This window comes from Scyliorhinus torazame, chromosome 16, assembly GCF_047496885.1.
Source record: "Scyliorhinus torazame isolate Kashiwa2021f chromosome 16, sScyTor2.1, whole genome shotgun sequence".
Classification (NCBI taxonomy): Eukaryota; Metazoa; Chordata; class Chondrichthyes; order Carcharhiniformes; family Scyliorhinidae; genus Scyliorhinus; species Scyliorhinus torazame.
In genome coordinates this window covers 129,378,629-129,400,976 of record NC_092722.1, presented here as the reverse complement: position 1 = coordinate 129,400,976, position 22,348 = coordinate 129,378,629, and the positions used below count along the sequence as shown (strand labels likewise).

The 22,348-nt window shown below is 51.5% G+C and overlaps 1 protein-coding gene across 5 annotated transcripts in view; it reads left to right on the top strand.

The window, feature by feature from the left end:
• The window catches only part of plce1 (phospholipase C, epsilon 1), a 619,267-nt gene that overhangs the window by 349,020 nt on the left and 247,899 nt on the right, over positions 1 to 22,348 (top strand). For all 5 annotated transcript variants that reach the window (XM_072479048.1, XM_072479049.1, XM_072479051.1 and 2 more), the window contains one exon: positions 329 to 614. In XM_072479048.1, coding sequence (XP_072335149.1) covers positions 329 to 614 — 286 coding nt within the window. The remainder of the gene's footprint in view (positions 1 to 328; positions 615 to 22,348) is intronic.

Genomic DNA, 22,348 nt, shown 5'->3' with positions numbered 1-22,348 from the left:
TCTGTGCACTCTTCCCCCTTAAGGTTCCAAGAGTCTAAGTTAGAGTTAGAGAAGAACTGATGGAATCACAGAAAATAGAGTGTTAAATAGTGGAAAGCTGACATGTAATTGTTAAGGAACAAGTGACAGAAAAATATATGTCACACTTCTCTTGAGGATCTATAAATTGGACCTCAGTCAGGTAAATTAATTCCAGATTCTTCGTACCATTTTAGTATTTTTAAATCTTTATGGCGCGGGTATCTGCTTCACAGCATCTTCAGTTTTATTCAACGATCAATTTTTCCATTAACATTCTGCAATGACCTGTCGCTCCAATTGTTTGCAGGTTCATAATGCACTGAGAGGAGCGGGAACAGCAGAGTCACTCGACTACCTCCTGCATCCATCGAGAAAGATCTTGGCTTCGACAGTCGTCTACAGAGGCTGTGGAGGTGGGACTTGCATAAAACTATGTGTCCATGATGCTGTGCCTGAGCTCCGTGCCACCTTACACAGGACTGCTGTTTCTGACCACGTGGCTGGCGCTCTGCTAGAAGCAATCACAGCCACCGGGGCAAGGAGTGCGCTTCCGAGTCCTTTAGGGGCACCGCCTGGAAGAGTGATGCTGAAAGGTAAGTGTATCTGAACAAACTGTGCTGTTTCCCCGATACACAATGTGAGCACTGAGGGTAGTAAAGAAGTCTGTCTCGTTGGATCTAACTCAGCTCAAGCAAACATTTCAATATCTGACTTTATTAAATGCTGTTCTGCATTCTGAATTAATGCAGCAGGCATTTAAATGAGCTCTTATTGCTCATAAACTGAAATTGAACAGCATAATTCTGACATGTTCCTTGCTGCTGGAATGATTTATTTGTCCATGTTGAATGTTTTCTTTCTGAAGAATGAAGTGACCCCCTTCATGGTTTTATTTCTGATTTGCTAGTTAGATTTTCCTGCTTGTTCTCAGTGGGTTGCTGCAGAAACCGTTTGACTGGTCGGTTGATCACAGTTGCTGACTGTTTCTGGGCGTTATTGCGGAATTCTGCAAAAGATGCAGTGCTATACGGAGCTAAGAAGCCTTTAATTCTATTAATGAAATGACAGATGGACTCCGTCCTGTTCCATTTGCTAGTTTTTTGAAAGATCATCAATGTTTGCATCAATGTTTGCAAATGCTGATACTTTAATCTTCTGAAAATGTTGTGATCAAAATGTTAAAGGCTTCAAAAGTATTTTAGCTGTGCAGGGGTTAATGATTGGCTGTACTCTGTGTGTTGTGAAACATTAAATGGACCAATGGAACAGTGAAGTACTTCGGGCTGCATGCTGCCTGAGGGTGAATCAGTAAGGCTGATATCGGTATTTGCAAGGGGAAACACAATGAGATGTAAAAATGGGGGGGCTTGTCACTTATTATAAATCTAGATGGATTAGACTGAACCTTTCCCTGTTTCCCAGCAGAAGCTATTCATGTGACCTTTGAGGTTTGATGTTTTTTTAATGCGCCAAGTGCCAGCTAAAGCAGTTAGTTCATTAGAAGGTGCTAATATTTCCTCCAGCAGTGTGTCGTGTTAGGTACACTGGTCTGACACTGGCTGCAACTGGATGCAGCTTAGATCAGAAAGATACTCCAGGTTTATTGAACTAATAGCACAGTTAGCACAGTTCTCTGTGTGTTCGACTCTCTGCTAACTTAAGTGTGGTTACTCTGTCTGACTGAACCAGACTAACTCTTAGCCACGTGGTGGAGGTGTGAGATTGTAACAACACCCTTGACTGACTCTCTAGATGTTCATCAGTGGAAAGAGGCGGAGTGTGAGTGCCTCGTGTCTTTTATAGTGAGATACCACCCCTGAGTGTCCTGCCTACTTATTGGTCATGTCCTCTTCTCTGTGTCCTTGTCTGTATATCATTATGTGTGTGGCTGCATGTCATGACATCTCCCCTTTTTTTTCATGTTTGGATGACATATGTGAACGTATTTACAAGAATAGGCCAATATTAACATTTATACATGCAGTGGATGTGAACATATGTACATGTGAAAACAGCTGTCTAATGCGAGAACACAGAACATAGCAAACAGAACAAATGTTCATAAGTCCAGTCTCTGTGGCTTGTGTCTGATCCTGGTCGACCGCCAGAGAGGTGGTGGTGGGGCCGACAGCGTCTTGATGGGCGGGATTGAAGCCTGACTGGTGGCCTCGTGAGTCGAGGTATCAGGAGGTGGCAAAACAACAGAAGGAAACGGAGAAGAATGTGGTTGCGGGCAGGTAATTTTGCGCAGTGCCCGTCTGTTTCGTCGCACAACAGAACCATCAATCGGTGGCATGAGCATCATAGCCCTGTTTTTGCTGGTCTCGGAGTTGCTGCACATTCTGCAGCACCGGGAGGTGATCCAGGTTGGGCACGTGTATGGCTGGTAGTGTCGTTCGCAGGTCCCTGTTCATCAGGAGTTGAGCCGGCGACATGCCAGTGGATAGTGGGGTTGCTCTGTACGCAAGCAGCGTGAGGTAGATGTCAGAAGCAGAATCCGTGGCCTTGCAGATGAGCTGTTTCACTATGTGCACCCCTTTCTCAACTTTTCCGTTTGACTGTGGATAGTGTGGGCTGGAAGTGACGTGTTTGAACTGATACGACTGGGCAAACAGAGACCATTCATGGCTGCTGAAGCACGGGCCATTGTCACACATGACAGATACCATGCCTGGAGAACGTCTCCTTAGAGGCCTTGATGACGGTCCGAGATGTGAGGTCTGAGAGCTTCACGACTTCAGGGTAATTGGAAAAGTAATCAATGATTAACACGTAATCACGACCATTTGCATGAAAGAGGTCGATGCCAACCTTGGACCACGGAGAGGTTTTGATTTCATGCTGCTGAAGTGTTTCCTTACTCTGCGCTGGCTGGAAGCATTGACAGGTCACACAGTTAAGGACCATGTTTGCGATGTCCGGCTCATCCCGGGCCAGTAGACAGCTTGCCTGGCTCTGTGTCTGCACTTTTCCACACCCAGGTGGCACACATGGATTTGATGGAGCACCAAGCTCTAGGGACTGTGTGGAATGACAATCCGGTCCAGTTTGAGGAGGATACCATCAACCACCGTCAGGTCGTCCTTTACATTGAAAAATTGAGGGCACTGCCCTTTTTGCCCGTCATCGGCTAGATGTTGCATAACATGCTGCAAGGGGGGGTCTTTGGCTGTCTCCTCACAGATACGAATCACCTTCTCATCGGATGCCGGGAGGGTGCTAGCACACAGCTGCACCTGTGACTCAACCTGTGACTCAATTTGCCGGATGACGTTCAGTGGTTCACTAGGCATGGTGATGGAGCGGGACAGTGTATTGGCAATGATGAGCTCCTTGCCAGGTGTGTAAACCAGGTCAAAGTCGTACATTCTGAGTTTGAGGAGGATGCGCTGCAACTGAGGCGTCATGTCATTAAGGTCCTTGTGGATAATGTGGACCAGGGGCCTGTGATCCGTCTCGACTGTGAATGTCGGCATGCCGTAGACATAGTCGTTAACCTTGGGACTGCCAGTGAGAAGGCCCAGGCATTCCTTCTCGATTTGTGCATACCTTTGTTCGGTGGGCATCATTGCCCTTGATGCGTAGGCAACCGGTGCCCAGGATGAAGTGTCATCGCGTTGCAGCAGAACCGCACCGATGCCATCCTGGCTCACATCTGCCGAGATTTCTGTTTCCCTGTCTGGGTTGAAAAATGCCAATACGGGTGCAGTGGTGAGCTTGGCTTTCAGCTCCAACCACTCTGCCTGATGTGCTGCCTTCCACTCGAAGGCAGTGGACTTCTTCACTAGGTTTCGGAGGGTCGTGGTGTGTGAGCCCATGTTTGGGATGAACTTGCCCAGAAAGTTGACCATGCCCAGGAAGTGCAATACCGCCTTCTTGTCTTCCGGGACCTTAATGGCTGCGATGGCCTTGACCTTGTCTGTGTCGGGGCACACGCCCTGCTGAGAGATTTGGTCTCCTAGGAACTTGAGAGTGTCGTCATGCCAAAGCAACATTTGGTCCTGTTCAGCTTCAGGCCATTTGCAGTGGACACGGCGGAATACCTGCTGGAGACGGGAAACATGCTCCTCAGGGGTCCTGGACCATATGATGACGTTGTCCACATACACACGAACCACTTCGATGCCCTCCATCATTTGCTCCATAATGCGATGAAATATCTCCGATGCTGAGACGATGCCGAATGGCATACGTTATAGCAGTACCTGTTAAACGGTGTGTTCAAGGTGCAGAGCCTTCTGCTGGACTCATCCCACTGGATTTGCCAGAATCTATGTGACGCATCTAACTTCGTGAAAAACCATGCATGTGCCATCTCACTGGTGAGTTCCTCCCGCTTCGGGATGGGGTAGTGTTCACGCATTATATTCTGGTTGAGATCCTTGGGATCAATGCAGATGCGCAGGTCTCCAGAGGGTTTTTTAACCACCATCGAGCTGACTCAGTCGGTTCGGTTACCCTGGAAATGATGCGCTCCTGCTGCAGCTCCTTGAGCTGTTCCGTCAGGCGCTCCTTCAGCGGAGCCAGGACCCGGCGTGGTGCATGGACCACTGGTTTGGCATCAGGTCGCAGTAGGATCTTGTACCGATATGGCAAAGTGCCCATCCCGTCAAACACAACTGGATACTGAGCGAGGATGTCGTCAATGCCAGCTTGATGATCCACGTTGGAGTACGTCGTTGAATAAACCCGCTGCACCAGGTTTAGCTTTTTGCAGGCATGCGCGCCCAGTAGGGATGCCCTGTCCGGCTTGACAATTTCAAACCTTAGCCGTGCATGGGTACTCCAGTTGGAGACGAGTAGATGGCAGGACCCCAGTGCCGTGATGGCGTTACCATTATAGTCCAGGAGCTGGCAGGCTGCAGGAAGGACCTTAGGGGGCATCTTGATGCGTTTGAAGGCTCCCTGTGAGAGGAGGTTGGCAGAAGCACCTATGTCCAGCTTGAACTGGATGGAGCAGCGGTTGACTTGCTTCACTGCTCTCCATTCGTCCTCCAAATCCACAGCGAGGATGGACTGAATGCGAGATAAGTTAGGTGTGGCATGTTCACGTGTGGCAATGATGCCCACTCGGTAGGCGGACTCCAGGCACTCGTCCTCTGGATCCGTTGTACTGCCAAGATCAGAATCCTGTAATCGGTGTTGCACATTCTGGACGCGCCGTCGTCGGAATTGGGTGCGCTGGCCTCTGACTGGTGATGCAGACCTGCACAAGGCTGCATAGTATCCAGGCTTCCCGCAGTTTAAACATCGCCTGCCTCTTGCAGGGCAGTGTCCCTTTAAGTGGGCGTTGCCACAGTTCGGGCATGTCATGATGTCGGCATCGTGACGCGGTGTACGTCATCGCACATGCACATTGCGGTCAGCAGATGTCTGCACTGCGCAGTGTGGGTGTCGGCCGCTTCGTTATCCTGTTCGCATCGCGCATGCGTGGGGCTCTGGGAAAAGCGCGCGAGATGGCTGTTGTTTTCAATGCTGAGGAGCTGCATCCAGGAGATGCCCTGCACACTCTCTGCCTCGAGGGAGGCAAGTTTCTCATTTTCAGCCGATTTGTATTGGGCATACCGATTTTCTGCATGCTCATGCGCTGTACATGTTTCAATCCCGACTGGCAGGGTCATATGCTTGATTTTCAGTAGCTGCTCTCTCAGAGGATCAGAGTGAACTCCAAACACGATTTAGTCTCTGATCATGGAGTCAGCAATATCACCAAAGTTGCAGGACAGCGCTAGCAGGCGGATGCTAGTTCAGAAGGCATTGAAAGATTCATCTTTACCTTGAAGACGTTGTTTGAATATGTAGCGCTCGAAGATTTCATTGGTGTCCACTTCACAGTGACCATCGAACTTGTCCAGGATGGTCTGAAACTTTGTCTTGTCCTGGCCTTCGGTGAAGTTAAACGAGTTGAAGAGTTCGATGGCTTGATCACCCGCTGTTGAGAGGAGAAGCGCGATCTTTCTTGCATCAGACGCACCCTCGAGGTCTGAGGCTTCGATGTACAGCAGAAACTTTTGCTTGAATATCCGCCAGTTGGCACTGAGATTGCCGGAGGTCCTGAGCTGGTGAGAAGCCTGAATCTTCTCCATGGTGCTGGGATACATTTGCTGGTCATCACGGTACGGATTGAGGTAAGCCCCCTTAAATTAGTAGTCTCCTGGTATCATGTCGTGTTAGGTACACTGGTCTAACACTGGCTGCAACTGGATGCAGCTTAGATCAATCAGGTTTATTGAACTAATAGCACAGTTCTCTGTGAGTTCGACTCTCTGCTAACTTAAGTGTGGTTACTCTATCTGACTGAACCAGACTAGCTCTTAGCCACGTGGTGGAGGTGTGAGATTGTAACAACACCCTTGACTGACTCTCTAGATGTTCATCAGTGGAAAGAGGCGGCATGTGAGTGTCTTGTGTCTTTTATAGTCAGATCCCACCCCGGAGTGTCCTGCCTGCTTATTGGTCATGTCCTGTTCTCCGTGTCCATTAGCTGCTTGTCTGTATATCATTATGTGTGTGTCTGCATATCATGACACAGAGCCCCTACTATCTTGGCCACACTGTGCAACAGAGAAAGACACTCCAAGCTGGATTTGATAACATTGTTTTTGATGGACTTGTTGAATAAATCCACAAGCAGTATCCCTGTGCAAGGATGGAGCTTGTCTTTCCCCTTTAATTTGACGAGGCAACACAATCTTCTTTCAGCCACCTGAGGTGAACGCCTTTAAATCAACCCTTTCTTCATTCTACATTTTCATTTTGTCTTCCATTGCTGGTGTCACATTTCTGCAAACTTTCATTGACATTGATCACCTGACACAATGGTATTTGCATTTAGTGCAGTGTCATGTGGGTGTGGGTTGGTATTGTGGCATGAGATGGTAAGGGATATATTTTTATTTATTTTATTTTTTCCAATTAAAGGCCTACCCATATGCCACCTGGCCTGGGAATGGTTCAGTAAGCTGAAATTCTGTGACACAGCTACTGTTGTCTGAATGGGTTGGGAATGTATTTCAGCTCCTGGTTACCCCGGCTTTAAAGGCATTTTATTTTGTTTCCTTTTGCCAAATTTTGGGTCCAAAGCGAACGGGTGTTGCCTTGTCTCCTGACACGGAAAGAAGCAAGGTGTGCAAAATGATGTTACCACTAGAATTTCTGCCAATTGCCACCAGTGTGGCTGCATGAAGGTGTACCTGTGGGCCAGTTCATGACGGTGGTGGGAGTCGAGCCTCTTCAAAGGTTGGATCCTATCTCGTCATCGAGCACACGGCGGCTGGCTGCCACCAGAAAGGTGGAAAATTTCCAACAAAGAATTTCTCAGATTAAACATGTCCATTTAGGCTATGGCAAAATGCCACGTTGACACTCCCGACACCAGGCAGAGGTGAGCTCACCTAATGTGCTGAAAAGGTCATTGGATTCCACACAAAATACCAACACCAGGAGGAATAGTATTGAAGGAAGGTCAAGGGATGGGTGGCAGTTTCTTTCAGCACCTGTTTCTGAGAGAGGGTTTCACAGGAACGTCAAGCTCTGGATTTTTTTTTAGTGCATTGAATAGGGTGGGAATGATATAATTTAGTATGCCTTTAGTGCAAATATTTCAAAACGTCTAATCGAGTATTTTCTGTTATATTCTAAGTTAGTTACCCCTGCTGAAAATGTTGTAACTGTTCAATAACAGTTTACATTTACATAATCCCTTTAACATAGAAAATAATTCCGATGTGCTTAAATTCACATGAAGGAGGGGAGCATGAGTAATTTGAACTGTAAACACAGTTTGCTGACCAAGTTTTGATGCAGGAGCGCTGATGACAGGAGGTTGTGTGGAAGCTCAGTTTTCAAATGTTTTCAGTTCTGAAATGCTGGGAGGAATCCATCACTCTTTACAAAAAGGAGTTTAAGAAGAATTTCAATCGCTGTATAAAGGTCACATTTTAAACTCTCCGGAGCATCTGTAGAGCAAGTATTTGGACAGAGTCATGAATGGGGAAATTCACCCACAATCTGTTGTCTCCATTCACAGTTGGTGATCATGGTGCCTTGGGAGGGAAATGTTTGGGTAATTCCTTGGTCCCTCGTGCCCAGGTGGTGAAGTACACTCATGAAGTGCATGGGTTAGAGCAATGTTCTTCAAACTTTTTTTCCGGCGACCCATTTTTACCAACCGGCCAACCTTCGGGACCCAACCCGGCCGACCTTCACAACCCGCGCCGGCCGACCTTTGCGACCCACGCCAGCCGACCTGCGCGATCCACCATTTTCTCTTACCTTGTTTGCTGCTGACAAAAATGGAGGAAATGGTTTTGGGTCCCTTTGGCCCTCGTACACGCTCCTCCAATGGAACCTGTTGGATGAAGGTGAAGCCTTCCGGTGTCGGAAAGTATGGAGTCTTCATCTGTTCAAAGTTCTGCATTTTTTTTTCCTGTAAAATTTTATCAAATAAACCCCCCCCGAACTTGTAAAAAAAAAAGAATGAAAAAAATGAAAATTAAATGAATAAAACCTCCCCGAACTTGTCAAACAAAAAGCTGCGACTGTTTAAAAAAAAAAAAAGCTGCCACACTGCACATGCGCGCCCGATTATCGGTGCGCATAGCTTTGCGCGTGCGCGCCCGATGATCTGGCACGCAGGCGCAGTGCGGCTGCATTTATTTTGCATGTTTGCGGCCGTTTTGAAGGCAGATTTGCACGATCGGTAGCGCCGCGACGTCGGCTCCGCAACCTTCCCGACATCAGCCCGCGACCCACCCGCGGGTCACGCCCCCGGGTTTGACAATGCCTGGGTTAGAGCAGGGTTTCTCGAAGTGCAGGTCTTACCCGCGGGTGGTAGTGGGCAGGTGTTGGGAGGGTCGCGGAGCAATCGGTTGTGCCGTTTCCAATCATGGGAGATGTGACTGGTTTTTTAATTGAGAATTTTGGCCAGGACCGGCTTTTAAATGGACAATATGCAGTCTTTCGAACATGTAAGTCTGTGATTTTGGTGCGAAATCCCAGAGGGGAGATTCCTCCATTTTATTTTTAAATTTTTCATATTATTTCCAATTAAAGGTCAATTTTAACATGGCCAATCCACCTACCCTGCACATCTTTGGGTTGTGGGGTTGAGACCTACGCAGGCAGGGGAAGAATTTGCAAATTCCACATGGACAGTGACTCAGGGCTGGGATCAAACTCGGGTCCTCGGTGCTGTGAGGCAGCAGTGCTAACCACTGTTCTGGCATGCTGGCTATTCCTCCATTTTCTAGCTGTGAGAAAGAAAAGGCAAGGATCTGTGAAGAACTGAAAATGGATCATTTTGTTATAAGTAAGAGAGGTCCAGAGACACAAACAGGCAGTGTACCTCCTGACCAGGAACTAACAACTGAGCTGCACAGGAGAGTCCACGGCAGGATAGAGCAGTGCTGGTGTTAGCTCTGTACAGAGCTTCAGGGCCCCTGGTGAACAGCCAACAAAGAAAAAACTGAAATTGGGAACAAAGCAGTATAAAAGTAGTTTCTTGAGGTATGGCTTTGTTAATTGTGCCACAGGAATATCAGGATGCAAAACCTATGTGTGTTATGTACAGGGAAGTACTGGCAAATGAGAGTTTAAAATCCTCAAAACTTCAAAGGTATTTGAAGACTAAGCATGGCGAGTTCGCGGACCGCTTGATTTTTTTTTCCAAGGATTCAGCGAGAGCTTAAATCATCAGCTGAAATCCTTAGCAGAAATATAACATTGAATGACAAAGCAAGTGAGATCATGAGGACAAAGCAGGCTCACCTCTTGCATTAAAGGTAAGCGAAAATGGTGTGTCATGAAGATCAGCAGGCATGGGTCGCGAAGGTCGGCCTGCGTGGGTCACGAAGGTCGACCGGTTGGTAAAGGTGGGTCCGGGGAAAAAAGTGTTAAAAACATTGGGTTAGAGAATAGGGTTGTAGCTTGGCCCGGCAGCTCATATTCTCTACCAGTGTGGCTCCCTGCCAGGAACGTAGGATTACCCCTTAAAAGTCTGCTCCTCGACTGACTTTACCTCCTGAATAAAACTATGCCATGAATGCTGCTAATAACTGTATATGTAGATCCTTTTATTACACTTAGTCAAATCTACAACCTCTTTACGCCCCCCCCCCCACCCAATGCCTGCAATTCCTTTCCTCTTCAGTTTGGAAATTTGACGTTAAAATCCCAGTGTCACTCCCTGGCACAAGTGGGAACACACATTAAATCATTGACTCCCAACCTGTGCCCTTTCATCCACCGAAGGCATTGCCGTATAAATATTATGTCACCTTCAAAAGATTGAAATATCTTATTGACCTCTTTTGGATTGGGTTTGAAGTCCAATTCTCCTATTAAAGTTCTCGGGTGGAATTCTCCCCCCCACGCCAGGTGGGAGAATCACCAGGGCAGTGCACGTGTCCCGCCCCGATGCCCGTATGCGATTCTCCCACCCCCCCCAAACCGGCGCGGCGAGAATCACGGCTGGCCGTTGGGAGAATCGCCGCTCACCGTTTGCAATGGGCAAGCGGCGATTCTCTGGCCCGGATGGGCCGAGCGGCCTGCCCAATACGACGGGTTCCCACCGCCGCCGTCCACCCCTGGTCGCTGCCGGCGGGAACAGCGCGGGAACGCTGGGGGGGTGGCCTGTGGGAGGGAGGGGGGTTCCTGCACCGGGGGGGGCCTCAAATGGGGTCTGGCCCGCGATCGGTGCCCACCGATTGGCGGGCCGGCCTCTCTGAAGGAGGACCTCCTTTCCCCCGCTGCCCCGCAAGATCCATCTGACATCTTCTTGCGGGGTGGCCTCGGGGAGGACGGCAACCACTCATGCGCGGGTTGGCGCCAGTTACGCGGCGCCGGCCGCGTCATTTACGTGGCACCGCGTAGCCCGGCGCACGTGAATGATGCGCCGCCGCTCCTAGCCCCCCGGGGGCGGGAGAATAGGTGGCTGGGAGCGGGCTTCAACGCCGGAGTGAAACACTCCGGTTTTCACTCCGGCGTCGGCACTTAGACTCCCGATGGGAGAATTGCACCCAACATATTTTAAAATGTCTATGAACAGCGGGTTTGAGGCCTCGTGTAACCAGCCCCGATCTTTACCTTATTTGGCTGCATGTGCAGTACTTTAAGCAGCAGAATAACCTGGAGCAGTAAGCAATCACAAATGTGTGCTGGTCGGCCATCTCTTCCACCGTGCCAACACAGCTTGTCAGGAAATTGATCATTTTTGTTTCCCCGGCTAAGCTTTATCTTGCTGTCATCTACACAGTGGTAAATCTTGACCCCTAATGTTGTGCAATCTGTTTCAAAATTCTTATAAAGTTGGGGAAAATAAAATTCCCTTTGAAATTATGAGTTGGTAACACAGCATTGAGCACTTGGCAACCCTGGAGGAGCTGCTGTATTGAAGGATACTATCACCAGGATATTTTGTGACATCTCTGGAAGCTACAACACATGAACACTGTAATATTTACATATTAAAGTCAGCAGCTACTAAACTGAACCGTTGGATCCCTAAAGGGATCTTGCCTTTGAATATATGCATTTTAAATATCCCTGAGAAAGGGCCCTGACGTATGGACATCCAAAGTAGGAGTAGATGTCGGCCATTGGGCCTTTCGAACCTGCTCCGCCATTCAATAAGATTGTTTGTGCTTCTAATTCCACATCCCCATCTACCCCGTATACCTTTCATTCCCTTGCCTCGCAAGAAGCTTTCTACTTCCGCTGTAAAAATATTCAGTCACTGCGCCGCCTCCGTCGCCTTCTGAGGCAGAAAGTTCCAAAGTCGCACAACCCTCTGAGAGAAGAACATTTTCCTCGGCGCAATTCAGCAGACTTAAAACGAAGTCAGGTTTCGGGTGCGTTTGGCAGGGTGTTTCTCGATGGCGGCAGCAGCGACATCCAACCCACTATTCACTCGCACTGCCGGTTTTTTGGACCTTGTTGGTGCAACACTTCTGCGAGACCTGCTCCTCGCAGATTGGGGTTCCACTTTGACCGGGAGCCCCGATCTCTCCCTGTCCGCTTTCAGCCTCCTCTGGATTCGTTCCCTCCACACCCCAACCTTCTAGTTGCTCCTGGAAACCTCTCACACCCCCCCCGTCACCCCCCCTCTAATGAGCAAGGCCCCCCACACCCCAGACCCGGCCCTGACCCCTGGCAATGTCAACCTGGCACCTGGGCACCTTGGCACTGCCAGCCTTACATCCTGGCAGTGCCCCTGACACCCTGTCATTGCCACCTGGGCACCCTGGCAATGCCACAGGCACCATGGCAGTGCCACTCCGGCATCCAGGGGGCTCAGGTGGCCATGCCAAGGTCCAAGGCTGGCAGAGCCACGGTGCCTGGGAGTGCCAGAGTACCACCCTAGCCTGTCCCCAACCACCCAGGGGTCTCTAATGGCCGGCAAGATCTCACAAGGTGCCATTATGCCAGATCCACACTTGTGGAAACCAGTGCCAAACAGCACCCGGTCGAGGTCTCGCAGGTTCGGACGTTGGCTTCCGGATGCCGGGTGCATATGGCTTCCGGGTATTTAAATGAGTCTAATGATTCATTTAAATATGCTGACCTGGATCACACCCAGCGAAGGTGAGATCCAGATCACGCCGGGTAGAGAGAGTCCGGTGACTTGCGATCGGCCTGGCGTGGAGCCCAATTTGGAGCTCTTGAGGGATTCACCCATTGCACCTGGCTCTGCATTGGGTGCAACACGGTGGCTGAATCACGCTCCTCATCCCTGTCCTATAAGGGCCACACCTAATTTTAAAGCATGCGCCCTAGTTCTGGACTCACCCACAAGAAGGAATGTTGGCCGGGATTCTCCGCGAATCGGCGGGGCGGGCAACTCCGGCGTGAAGGAGTGACGTGAACCACTCCGGTGTCAGGCCGCCCGGAAGGTGCGGAATCCTCCGGCCAGCGCGGAAGGGGCTTGGCGTCACGCCAACCGGCGCAGAAGGGCCTCCGCCGGCCGGCGCGAGTTGGCCCATGTGCGGGAGCGCCAGCGTGTGCTGGCGTCATCCCAGCGCATGCGCAGGGGGGGTTCATCTCCGCGCTGGCCATCGCTGACTGTTACACCAGCCGGCACGGAGGAATAATGTGCCCCCACGGCACAGGCCCGCCCGCGGATCGGTGGGCTCCGATCGCGGGCTAGGTCACCATGGGGGCACCCCCTGGGGCCAGATCCCCCCGCGCCTCCCGAGGACCCCGGAGGCCGCCCGCGGAGCCAGGTCCTGCCGGTAAATACCTGTCGTAATATACACTGGCAGGACCGGCCGAAAACGGGCGGCCACTCGGCCCATCACGGGCCGGAGAATCGCCAAGGGGGCCGCTGCAAACGGCCCCCGACAGGTGTGGCGCGATTCCCGCCCCCGCCAAATCCCCGGCGCCGGAGAATTGGGCAGGGGCAGGATTCACGCGGGCGTCGGAGAATCCCGCCCCAGGTTTGCCATGGACTCAAATGGTGACATGTGCGCAAAATCCAAAGAGAGGCCAAATGCAAGAATCGCGCTGGCGATATCTTGCAACATGGTCGTCGCCCCCCCCCCCCCCCTCCCCATTGATGTAATGGGATTCCTGCCAAGGAAGTTCGTGAATCTCATTAAAGTACACTTAAATGCCATTAGTGGGCTTCCCCGCTGTATCATCCTCCCGTGTTGGGATTCCCCTCCTCACATTGGTGAGCTTACATCAGGTCTGAAGCAACATGAACCAGGTGAAGAGAGCATGCCGGGGCGCACAGGTAATTCAGCCCCCGGGGGAAGAGAGGGACATGTCTGGGTAGTACCTTGGCAATGTCCCCTGGCACTGCAGTGCCAAGAGGCCCTGTCAGAGGGTCTTCCTCTGGGGAGCTCCATGGGGGGTGTCGGGTGTGGGGTTCCCTGTGTCTGTGGGGTGGCAGGTTCCAGCACGCCTCCAGCACTTCATTTGTCTAAGTGTTGGAAAATATGGTGAGAAAAGCCAGTTGTATAGCCAACATGCTGCACACCACTTTCTCACCGGAGCCAGCACTTCGACAAGAAAATGGAAAATTCCACCCACTATTTCTGCATCCACCTTGTCAAGATCATTCAGGATCTTATATGCTTCAATCAAGTCACCCCAGTGTGTCTGACCTTTCCTCATAAGACAAACCACTCATTCCAGGCATCAATTTAGTAAACCTCCTCTGAACCACCTCCATCACATTTATATCCTTCCTTAAATAAGGAGACCAAATCTACACACAGTATTCGAGACGTGGCTTCCCAAGGCCTGTATCACTGAAGTACAATATCCTTATTTTATGTTCAATTCCTCTAGTAATAAAGGATACCTTTTACGTTTCGATGAGATCGCCAATCATTCTTCTAAACGCCAGAGAAAATAGACAAAATGTTCTCAGTCTCTCGACACAGGACAAACCCCTCATCCCGGGGACCAATTTCGTGAACCTTCGCTGTACTGCCACCAATGTAAGTATTTCCTTTCGTAAAGGTGGAGGCCGAAACTGCACTCAGTTTTCCAGATGTGCGGCAATGGGCCGAAGGGCCTTTTCTGTGCTGTGGACCTCTATGATGCCTGACCAGTCTCACCAGCCTTTGTCTTTTAATTCCTGTGAACTGGAATGTGATTAGCTGTCGAGCAGCGCTCTTTCTGTACATTTTCAAAAGCGGGCATCATGGTGGTTTTGTTGCTGACGGAGTTTGTTGATTAATGTTTGCATCTATTCAACTGCGCATTGAGAGTGATGGATTCCTTGTGCAATCTTGCTTCAGATCACCTATCAGACTTTATATGGAGCTGCCCACAACTGGCCATAAAACTAGCTGCTGCTCGGCAATTATTTTATGGCCATTTATTATGTTCAAAATCTGCTTCACAAGCAAAATATTCTGGCGCAGATTGATTTTAAAATTAAAGCTAATTTGCTTCAAAAGCAAACCCAACCAAGCCAAGTTTAATTTACAAAATCTTCTGAGAAGGTAATAGATTCTCTGGTGGTAAATATGAGATTTATCTCACACACCATGGGCAGAGTCTCCCCATAATTTCTCAAGAGTGCTGGTTCCAGCAAGGAAACCAAGGTGTCGCTTCCCAGCTGCACAGTGGAATTTTCTCTCTGGATTTTCTGGCACTCTGCGCACTGACATTCTGGGGGAGTGGTTTCCACCATTACACTGGCAGGGCAGAGACCTGATAAAGATCGGGCCATCATCATTGAAAGGTGCCCCGATCTGTGTTAAAAATAGCCCCCCCCCCCCCCACTAACCCCCATGGACACAGAGGACTGCCCACAAGCATCAAGGCGACATCCCCCACCATAGAGGCATCAGGTCCGCAACACCACACCACCCACCCTCCCACACAGCCATCGGGGTACATCCACACCCCAACATGCATCTGGGCACTCCCCGCCCCCTCCCCCCAAGCATTGGGGTATTCCCCACCTGCCCACACATTGGGGCTCCCAGAAGTCCCACACCTGACACAGGCTCCTGGCACTGCCACCTTGGCATTACCACCATGGCACTGCCAGGTTGTCACTGCTAGGGGCAGTGCCAGGTCACAGCCCAGTATGTCCCTCTCCCCCGGGGACTGCACCGCTCTTTGCGCCCTTGGTGGGTTCCCCTTGACAGCTTTAGATTTTTGCAGATGCCATTGTAAATCCGTTGGTGAGGGGGAAATGCCCTAATGCAAAGGAGAATATGGTGGGGAAGCCCTTTAAATACATTTAGGGTGTGATTCTGCAGAAATAAATCTAAGTCCACTTTTGGGCGGAATTGACGGGGTGTTTCTCGGTGGCTGCAGCACCGAGATTCACCCCCCCCCCCCCCCCCCACAAACACTCGCACTTTCCGGTCTTTTGGACCTCGGGGAGCCCCGTTTTAGTTCCCCCACCCCCACACACTTTCAGGACCCCGCCCTTTAACCCTGTGGTAGTATGTATTGGGGGTCATGTGGGACTGGAAGCCCTAATGTCATTGGCTGACAGATCCCGGGTCCTGGTTGGCCGTTGACCTCATACTCCGCCCTGAAGGCGAAGTATAAGAAGCCGGTGCCTTCCCCCGCATGCCAGTTTACTATCGGGCTGCTGGGGAACAGACACGCTTAATAAAGCCTCATCGACTTCACTCTGTTTGTCTCACGGAGTCTTTGTGCGCCACAATTTATTAAGCGTGCCTAAAAAGGACTATGGAGCTCAGGATCATTCCAGAATGCCTGAGGATCAGCCCCCACGCAGTGAATGCAGCAGCAGCCTTCAAACACTGGCAGACTTGCTTTGAGGCCTACATCACATCGACCACAGGCAGAGTCTCAGATGAACAAAAACTGCAGGTCCTGCACTCGAGGGTGAGCACGGAGATTTTCACCCTCATTGAAGACACCCGCGATTTCCAGACGGCGTTCGCAGCACTGAGAAGTCTCTACGTTCGCCCAGTTAACCAAATCTACGCTCGCTACCAGCTCGCGACGAGACGGCAAGCTCCCGGAGAATCGATGGACGAGTTCTACGCCGCGCTGCTGATTTTGGGACGAGCCTGCAGCTGCCCGTCTGTGAACGCGAACGAACACACGGACATGTTAATGCGCGATGCTTTTGTTGCAGGTATACAATCCTCCCAAATCCGCCAAAGACTTCTAGAAAAAGAGTCACTAGGACTCTCAGAGGCACGGGCCCTGGCAGCCTCGCTGGACGTAGCCGCGCGTAATACCCGCGCCTACGGCCCCGACCGCGCGGCAGGCCATTGGGCCCCGTACGTACCCGCCGCGGCAAACCCCCTACCCCCCCCCCCGGACACCCCACAGGCTTGCGCAGTCCAAACGCCGAGTCGCACCGGGGGCAATCTTTTCTAAGCCCCTCAAGCCCCCCTTAACCACACCCCCCCCTCCACCGGTGGGCAATGTCCCCCTGGGCTCAGGCCCAAGCCCTTGCAGTGCCAGCCTGGCACCTGGGCACCTTGGCACTGCTAGCCTGGATCTCTGGCAGTGACCCTGGTGCCCAGGTAGTGCCAGGTCGGCAGTGTCAAGGTGCCCAGGTGGCAGGGGAGTGCCAAGATACTAATCTGCCCTGTCCCCACCCTGCCCTGTCCCCAACCACCCGGGGTCTCTAATGGCCTGAAAGACCTCCCGAGGTGCCATCACACCTGGTCCATGCTTGTTGAAATTAGTGCTAACCTTTGACTGGTTGAGTCTTGCAGGCATGGCTGTTGACCCCCAGGGGCTGGATGCACAGTGTATTTAAATGAGCTCCACGCTGGACACAACACCATGGCTGAATCACGCCCTTAAATTTATTTAAATGTATTTAAAGGAGGTTCCCATCCAGTACAGGCGGGAACCTCATTGCATCACCAGTGTAGGATAAGGAAACTCCAATGAGCTGCCGTCTCACGGGATTTTCCCCCAGTGCTGCCATTTTTACCCACAGCAAATGCCAGCTAATGATCCCTCCCCCCTCATAACAACTTTGTAAATATAAATAGTATATATTTTTAATTAACATAGAGTATTTTTTAATGAAATGACTTAAAATTTGCCATTATTATAGCATGAATTTTCTGACAACAACTTGAGAAAATGTTGCTAGCCAGAGTTCAGAGGACATCATTCATGGGTTTGTCGTTCCATTTAATAGGTTGAAATGATGACAGCAGGCAGTGGATGTAGAATGAAGCATGGTATGTCCAGTGCCGTTAGGTTCATGCTACAGTCGCTACATGAACAGGGTAGATTAATGAATGTGAGAAATATCTCCAGTGTTAAAGGTTGCAGGAAGTCATTTAAAGATTGCACTATAGCGCATATTTCAATTAAATCAGTAATAAGGATTCAAATAATTAGAGAATGGTTAAGCATAGAAGAAAGGGCATGTGGCCCACCACCTTCGTACTGGCTCTCCGCCAGAGCACATTAGATAATCACACACCTCTGCCGTTTCTCTCTAGCTCTGCAATTCTTTTCTATTCAGGTTATTATCCAATTTCATCATTCACCTTAAATTGGTGTCTTCTAGTTCTCGACCCATCAGCCAATGGGATTCGATTTTCCTTATTTACTCTGTGTAGGTGTCTCATGATTTTGAACAACTCCTTCAGATTTCCAGCCAACCATCTTTTCTCCCAGCTTCTTCAATCTACCCTCATCACTGGAACCAAAATTTCACAAATCTTTACTTCACCCTCTCTGATGCCTTTGCATCCTTCATAAATTGTGGTCCGCAAAAACTCTGACAAAATACGCCATCTGATGCCAAACCAGGGTTCTAGAAAGATTCAGCACAACTTTCTCACCCTTGTTACCCGTCCCTCCATTTATAAAGCTCAGGATCCTTAATGGCTTATTAACCACTTTCTCAAATTTTAAAATTGTGCCTTGCACATCCAAGTCCAGATCATTAATATAGATTAGAAAAACAGTGGTGCTAAGACTGATCCCTACGGATCTCCACTATGCATCCAGTCACACTTTGTTTCCTGTCACGCAGCCAACTTCATGGGCGGGATTCTCCGAGCCCCTGCCGGGTCGTAGAATCGCCGGGGGCAGGCGTGAATCCCGCCCCCGCCGGTTGCCGAATTCTCCGGCACCGGATATTTGGCGGGGGTGGGAATCGCGCCGCGCCGGTTGGCGGGCCCCCCCCCCCCCCCGGCGATTCTTTGGCCCGCGATGGGCCAAAGTCCCACTGCTGGAATGCCTGTCCCGCCGGCGAGAATCAAACCACCTCTCTTACCAGCGGGACAAGGCGGCGCGGGCGGGCTCCGGGGTCCTGGGGGGGGCGCGGGGTGATCTGGCCCCGGAGGTTGCCCCCACGGTGGCCTGGCCCGCGATCGGGGCCCACCGATCCGCAGGCGGGCCTGTGCCGTGGGAGCACTTTTCCTTCCGCCTTCACCATGGTCTCCACTATGGCGGAGGCGGAAGAGACCCCCCTCCACTGCGCATGCGTGGGGATGCCGCGAGCGGCCGCTGACGCTCCCGTGCATGCGCCGCCCAGCAAAGTAATTTCTGCGCCAGCTGGCGGGGCACCAAAAGTCTTTCCCGCCAGCTGGCGGGGCGGAAATCAGTCCGGCGCGGGCCTAGCCCCTCAAGGTGAGGGCTCGGCTCCTCAAGATGCGGAGAATTCCGCACCTTTGGAGCGGCGCGATGCCGGACTGATTCACGCCGTTTTGGGCGCCGGGCGCCGGACATTGCGCCAATTGCGGAGAATCCCGCCCCATATCTGTGCTGCCACCATCCTTTTTGTTTCATGAGCTATAACTCTGTTGGCCAGTCTATTGTGTAGCACTTTATCTTCAACATTACATCAACCGCACCACCATCAACAACTCTCTCTCTATTACCTTAGCAAAAAACATAATTTTTTTAAAATTAAGGGGCAAATCCATCTACCCTGCACATCTTTTTGGGTTGTGGGAGCGAGACCCATGCAGATAAGGGGAGAATGTGCAAACTCCACATCGAATATGACCCGGGGCCTGGATCGAACCCGAGGTCCTTGTTGCCGTGAGGCAGCAGTGCTAACCGCTGCACTACCATGCTGCCCCTGCAAAAAACTCAATCAAGTTAAGTGAACATAATTTGCCTCGGAAAGAAGCATGCTGTCTTTCCTTAATTAAACCACATTTGTGCAAGTGAGTTTTAATTTTGTCACAGGCTACCATTTCCAAACGTTTTCCCAGTACCGGGGTTAAGATCATAAGACATAGGAGCGGAAGTAAGGCCATTCGTCCCATCGAGTCCACTCCACCATTCAATCATGGCTGACTGGCCTGGAGTTACTGAGTTCATCCTTACATCCTTTTTTGAACAAGGCTGTAAAATGTTTAGTTCTCCAGTTTTCTGGCACCACCCATGTGTCTACATAGCTTGTGCCTCTCCAACTTCTACCCTTATATTCCTCAGTACACTTGGATGCAATTGATCCAGTCCTGGTGGCTTATCAGTTACTATGATTGACAATTTTAAATTGATCCGGAGGCACTGGAGTAGTGGTATTGGAGAGAGACACAATCTCCTATATGTGCTGTGATTGTGAATCTGCCTCCACTTCATCTGATGAAGGAGCAGTGCTCCGAAAGCTTGTGATTTAATAAACCTGTTGGACTTTAACTTGGTGTTGTGAGACTTTTTACTGTGCCCACCCCAGTCCAGCGTCAGCATCTCCGCATTCAGCCTTGCCTGGGACAGTGGAAAAAGCAATGATTTTCCCACTGGCAGCAGCACTTAGGATTCATTTGGAAATATTCCGCCCTCGAGCAAGATTCAAACGTCAAAATATCCAGTATGGCAACAATCTGTGTGACAAAGAAATTAAACTACAGTGTATTTGATTTGATTTGATTTAGTATTGTCACATGTATCAGTATACAGTGAAAAGTATTGTTTCTTGCATGCTATACAGACAACCCATAGGAAGGAGAGACTGTAGAATGTAATGTTACAGAAATAGCAAGGTGTAGAGAAAAGATCAACTTAATACAAGGTAGGTCCATTCAAAAGTCTTATGGCAGCAGGGAAGAAGCTGGGGCGAAATTCTCCCCCAACGGCGGGATGTCCGCCGACTGGCGCCAAAGCCGGCGCCAATCAGGCGGGCATCGCGCCGGCCCAAAGGTGCGGAAGGCTCCGCATCTTTGGCGGCCTAGCCCCAACATTAACGGGCTAGGCCGACGCCGGAGGGATTTCCGCCCCGCCAGCTGGCGGAAATGGCGTTTGTTTCCCCGCCAGCTGGCGCGGAAATGCGGCGCATGCGCGGGAGCGTCAGCGGCCGCTGTCAGTTACCCAGCGCATGCGCGGGAGCGTCAGCGGCCGCTGTCAGTTTCCCAGCGCATGCGCAGTGGGGAGAGTCTCTTCCGCCTCCGCCATGGTGGAGGCCGTAGCGGAGGAGGAAGGGAAAGAGTGCCCCCACGGCACAGGCCCGCCTGTGGATCGGTGGGCCCCGATCGCGGGCCAGGCCACCGTGGGGGCACCCCCGAGGTCAGATCGCCCCGCGCCCCCCCCCCCCCCAGGACCCCGGAACCCGCCCACGCCGCCTGGTCCTGCCGGTAAATACCAGGTTTGATTTACGTCGGCGGGACAGGCAATTCCTGGGCGGGACTTCGGCCCATCCGGGCCGGAGAATCCAGCGGGGGGTCCCGCCAAGCGGAGCGGCCGGATTCCCGCCCCCACCCAATCTCCGGGAGCGGAGACTTCGGCAGGGCCGGGGGCGGGATTCACGGCGGCCAACGGCCATTCTCCGACCCGGCGGGGGGTCGGAGAATGACGCCCCTGTTCTTGAGTCGGTTGGTACGTGAGCTCAAACTTTTGTATCTTTTTCCTGACGGAAGCTGTTGGAAGAGAGTATGTCCGGGGTGCGTGGGGTCCTCAATTATGCTAGCTGAGGCAGCGGGAATTGTAGACAGAGTCCATGGGCGCTATTCTCCCCCCCCACGCCGGGTCGGAGAATCACCGGGGCGCCGCGTGAATCGCGCCACACCGCCCCGACCCCCGCACGCGATTCTCCCACCCCCCCGGAAACCAGTGACGCGCGATTCGCACCGGACCGCTCTGAGAACCGGCGAGCGGCGATTCTCCGGCCGGATGGGCCGAGCGGCCGCTACGATACGACAGGTTCCCGCCGGTGCCGTCCACCCCTGTTCGCCGCCGGCGGGAACTCTGTGGGAACGCTGGGGGGACGGCCTGTGGGGGAAGGGAGGGGGGCTCTTTCACTGGGGTGGTCTTCGGTGTGGTATGGCCCGCGATCGTCAGGCCGGCTTCTCCCCCCCCGGGCCTACCTCCTTCCGCGCGCGGCCCCAGAACACCGGCCCCATGTTGGTGAGGGGCCGGTGTGTGTAAGACGTTCCCCGCACATGCGCAGGATGGCGCGGCCCAACTGTGCATGCGCAGGATGGCGCGGCCCAACTGTGCATGCGCAGGTTGGCACGGCGCCCATTTGGCGCCACGTAAGGACGCTGGAGCGGCATGAACCGCTCCAGCACGCTGCTGGTCCCCTGTGGGGGCCAGAATAGGTCGTGCCCGGGCCCTGTTCGCGCCGTCGTGAACACTTGGCCTCCATATCGGAGAATCGCCCCCTATGGATGGGAGGCTGGTTTGCGTGATGGATTAGGCTACATTCATGACCTTTTGTAGTTTCCTGCAGTCTTGGGCAGAGCAGGATCCATACCAAAGTATTTAAAAGGCACTTGCACCAAATTCTCAAATCTTGAAGTAAATAAGCAAGTGTGGAAAACTAGAAGTTAGAGGATACAATCCTGATGACCTTAACGTGTCGGAAAACTGAAATAAGGACAGAAAATGCTGGAAAAACGTAGCACATCAGGCAGCATCTCGAGAGACTGTTCCCCCCCCCCCCCACACAGGTGCT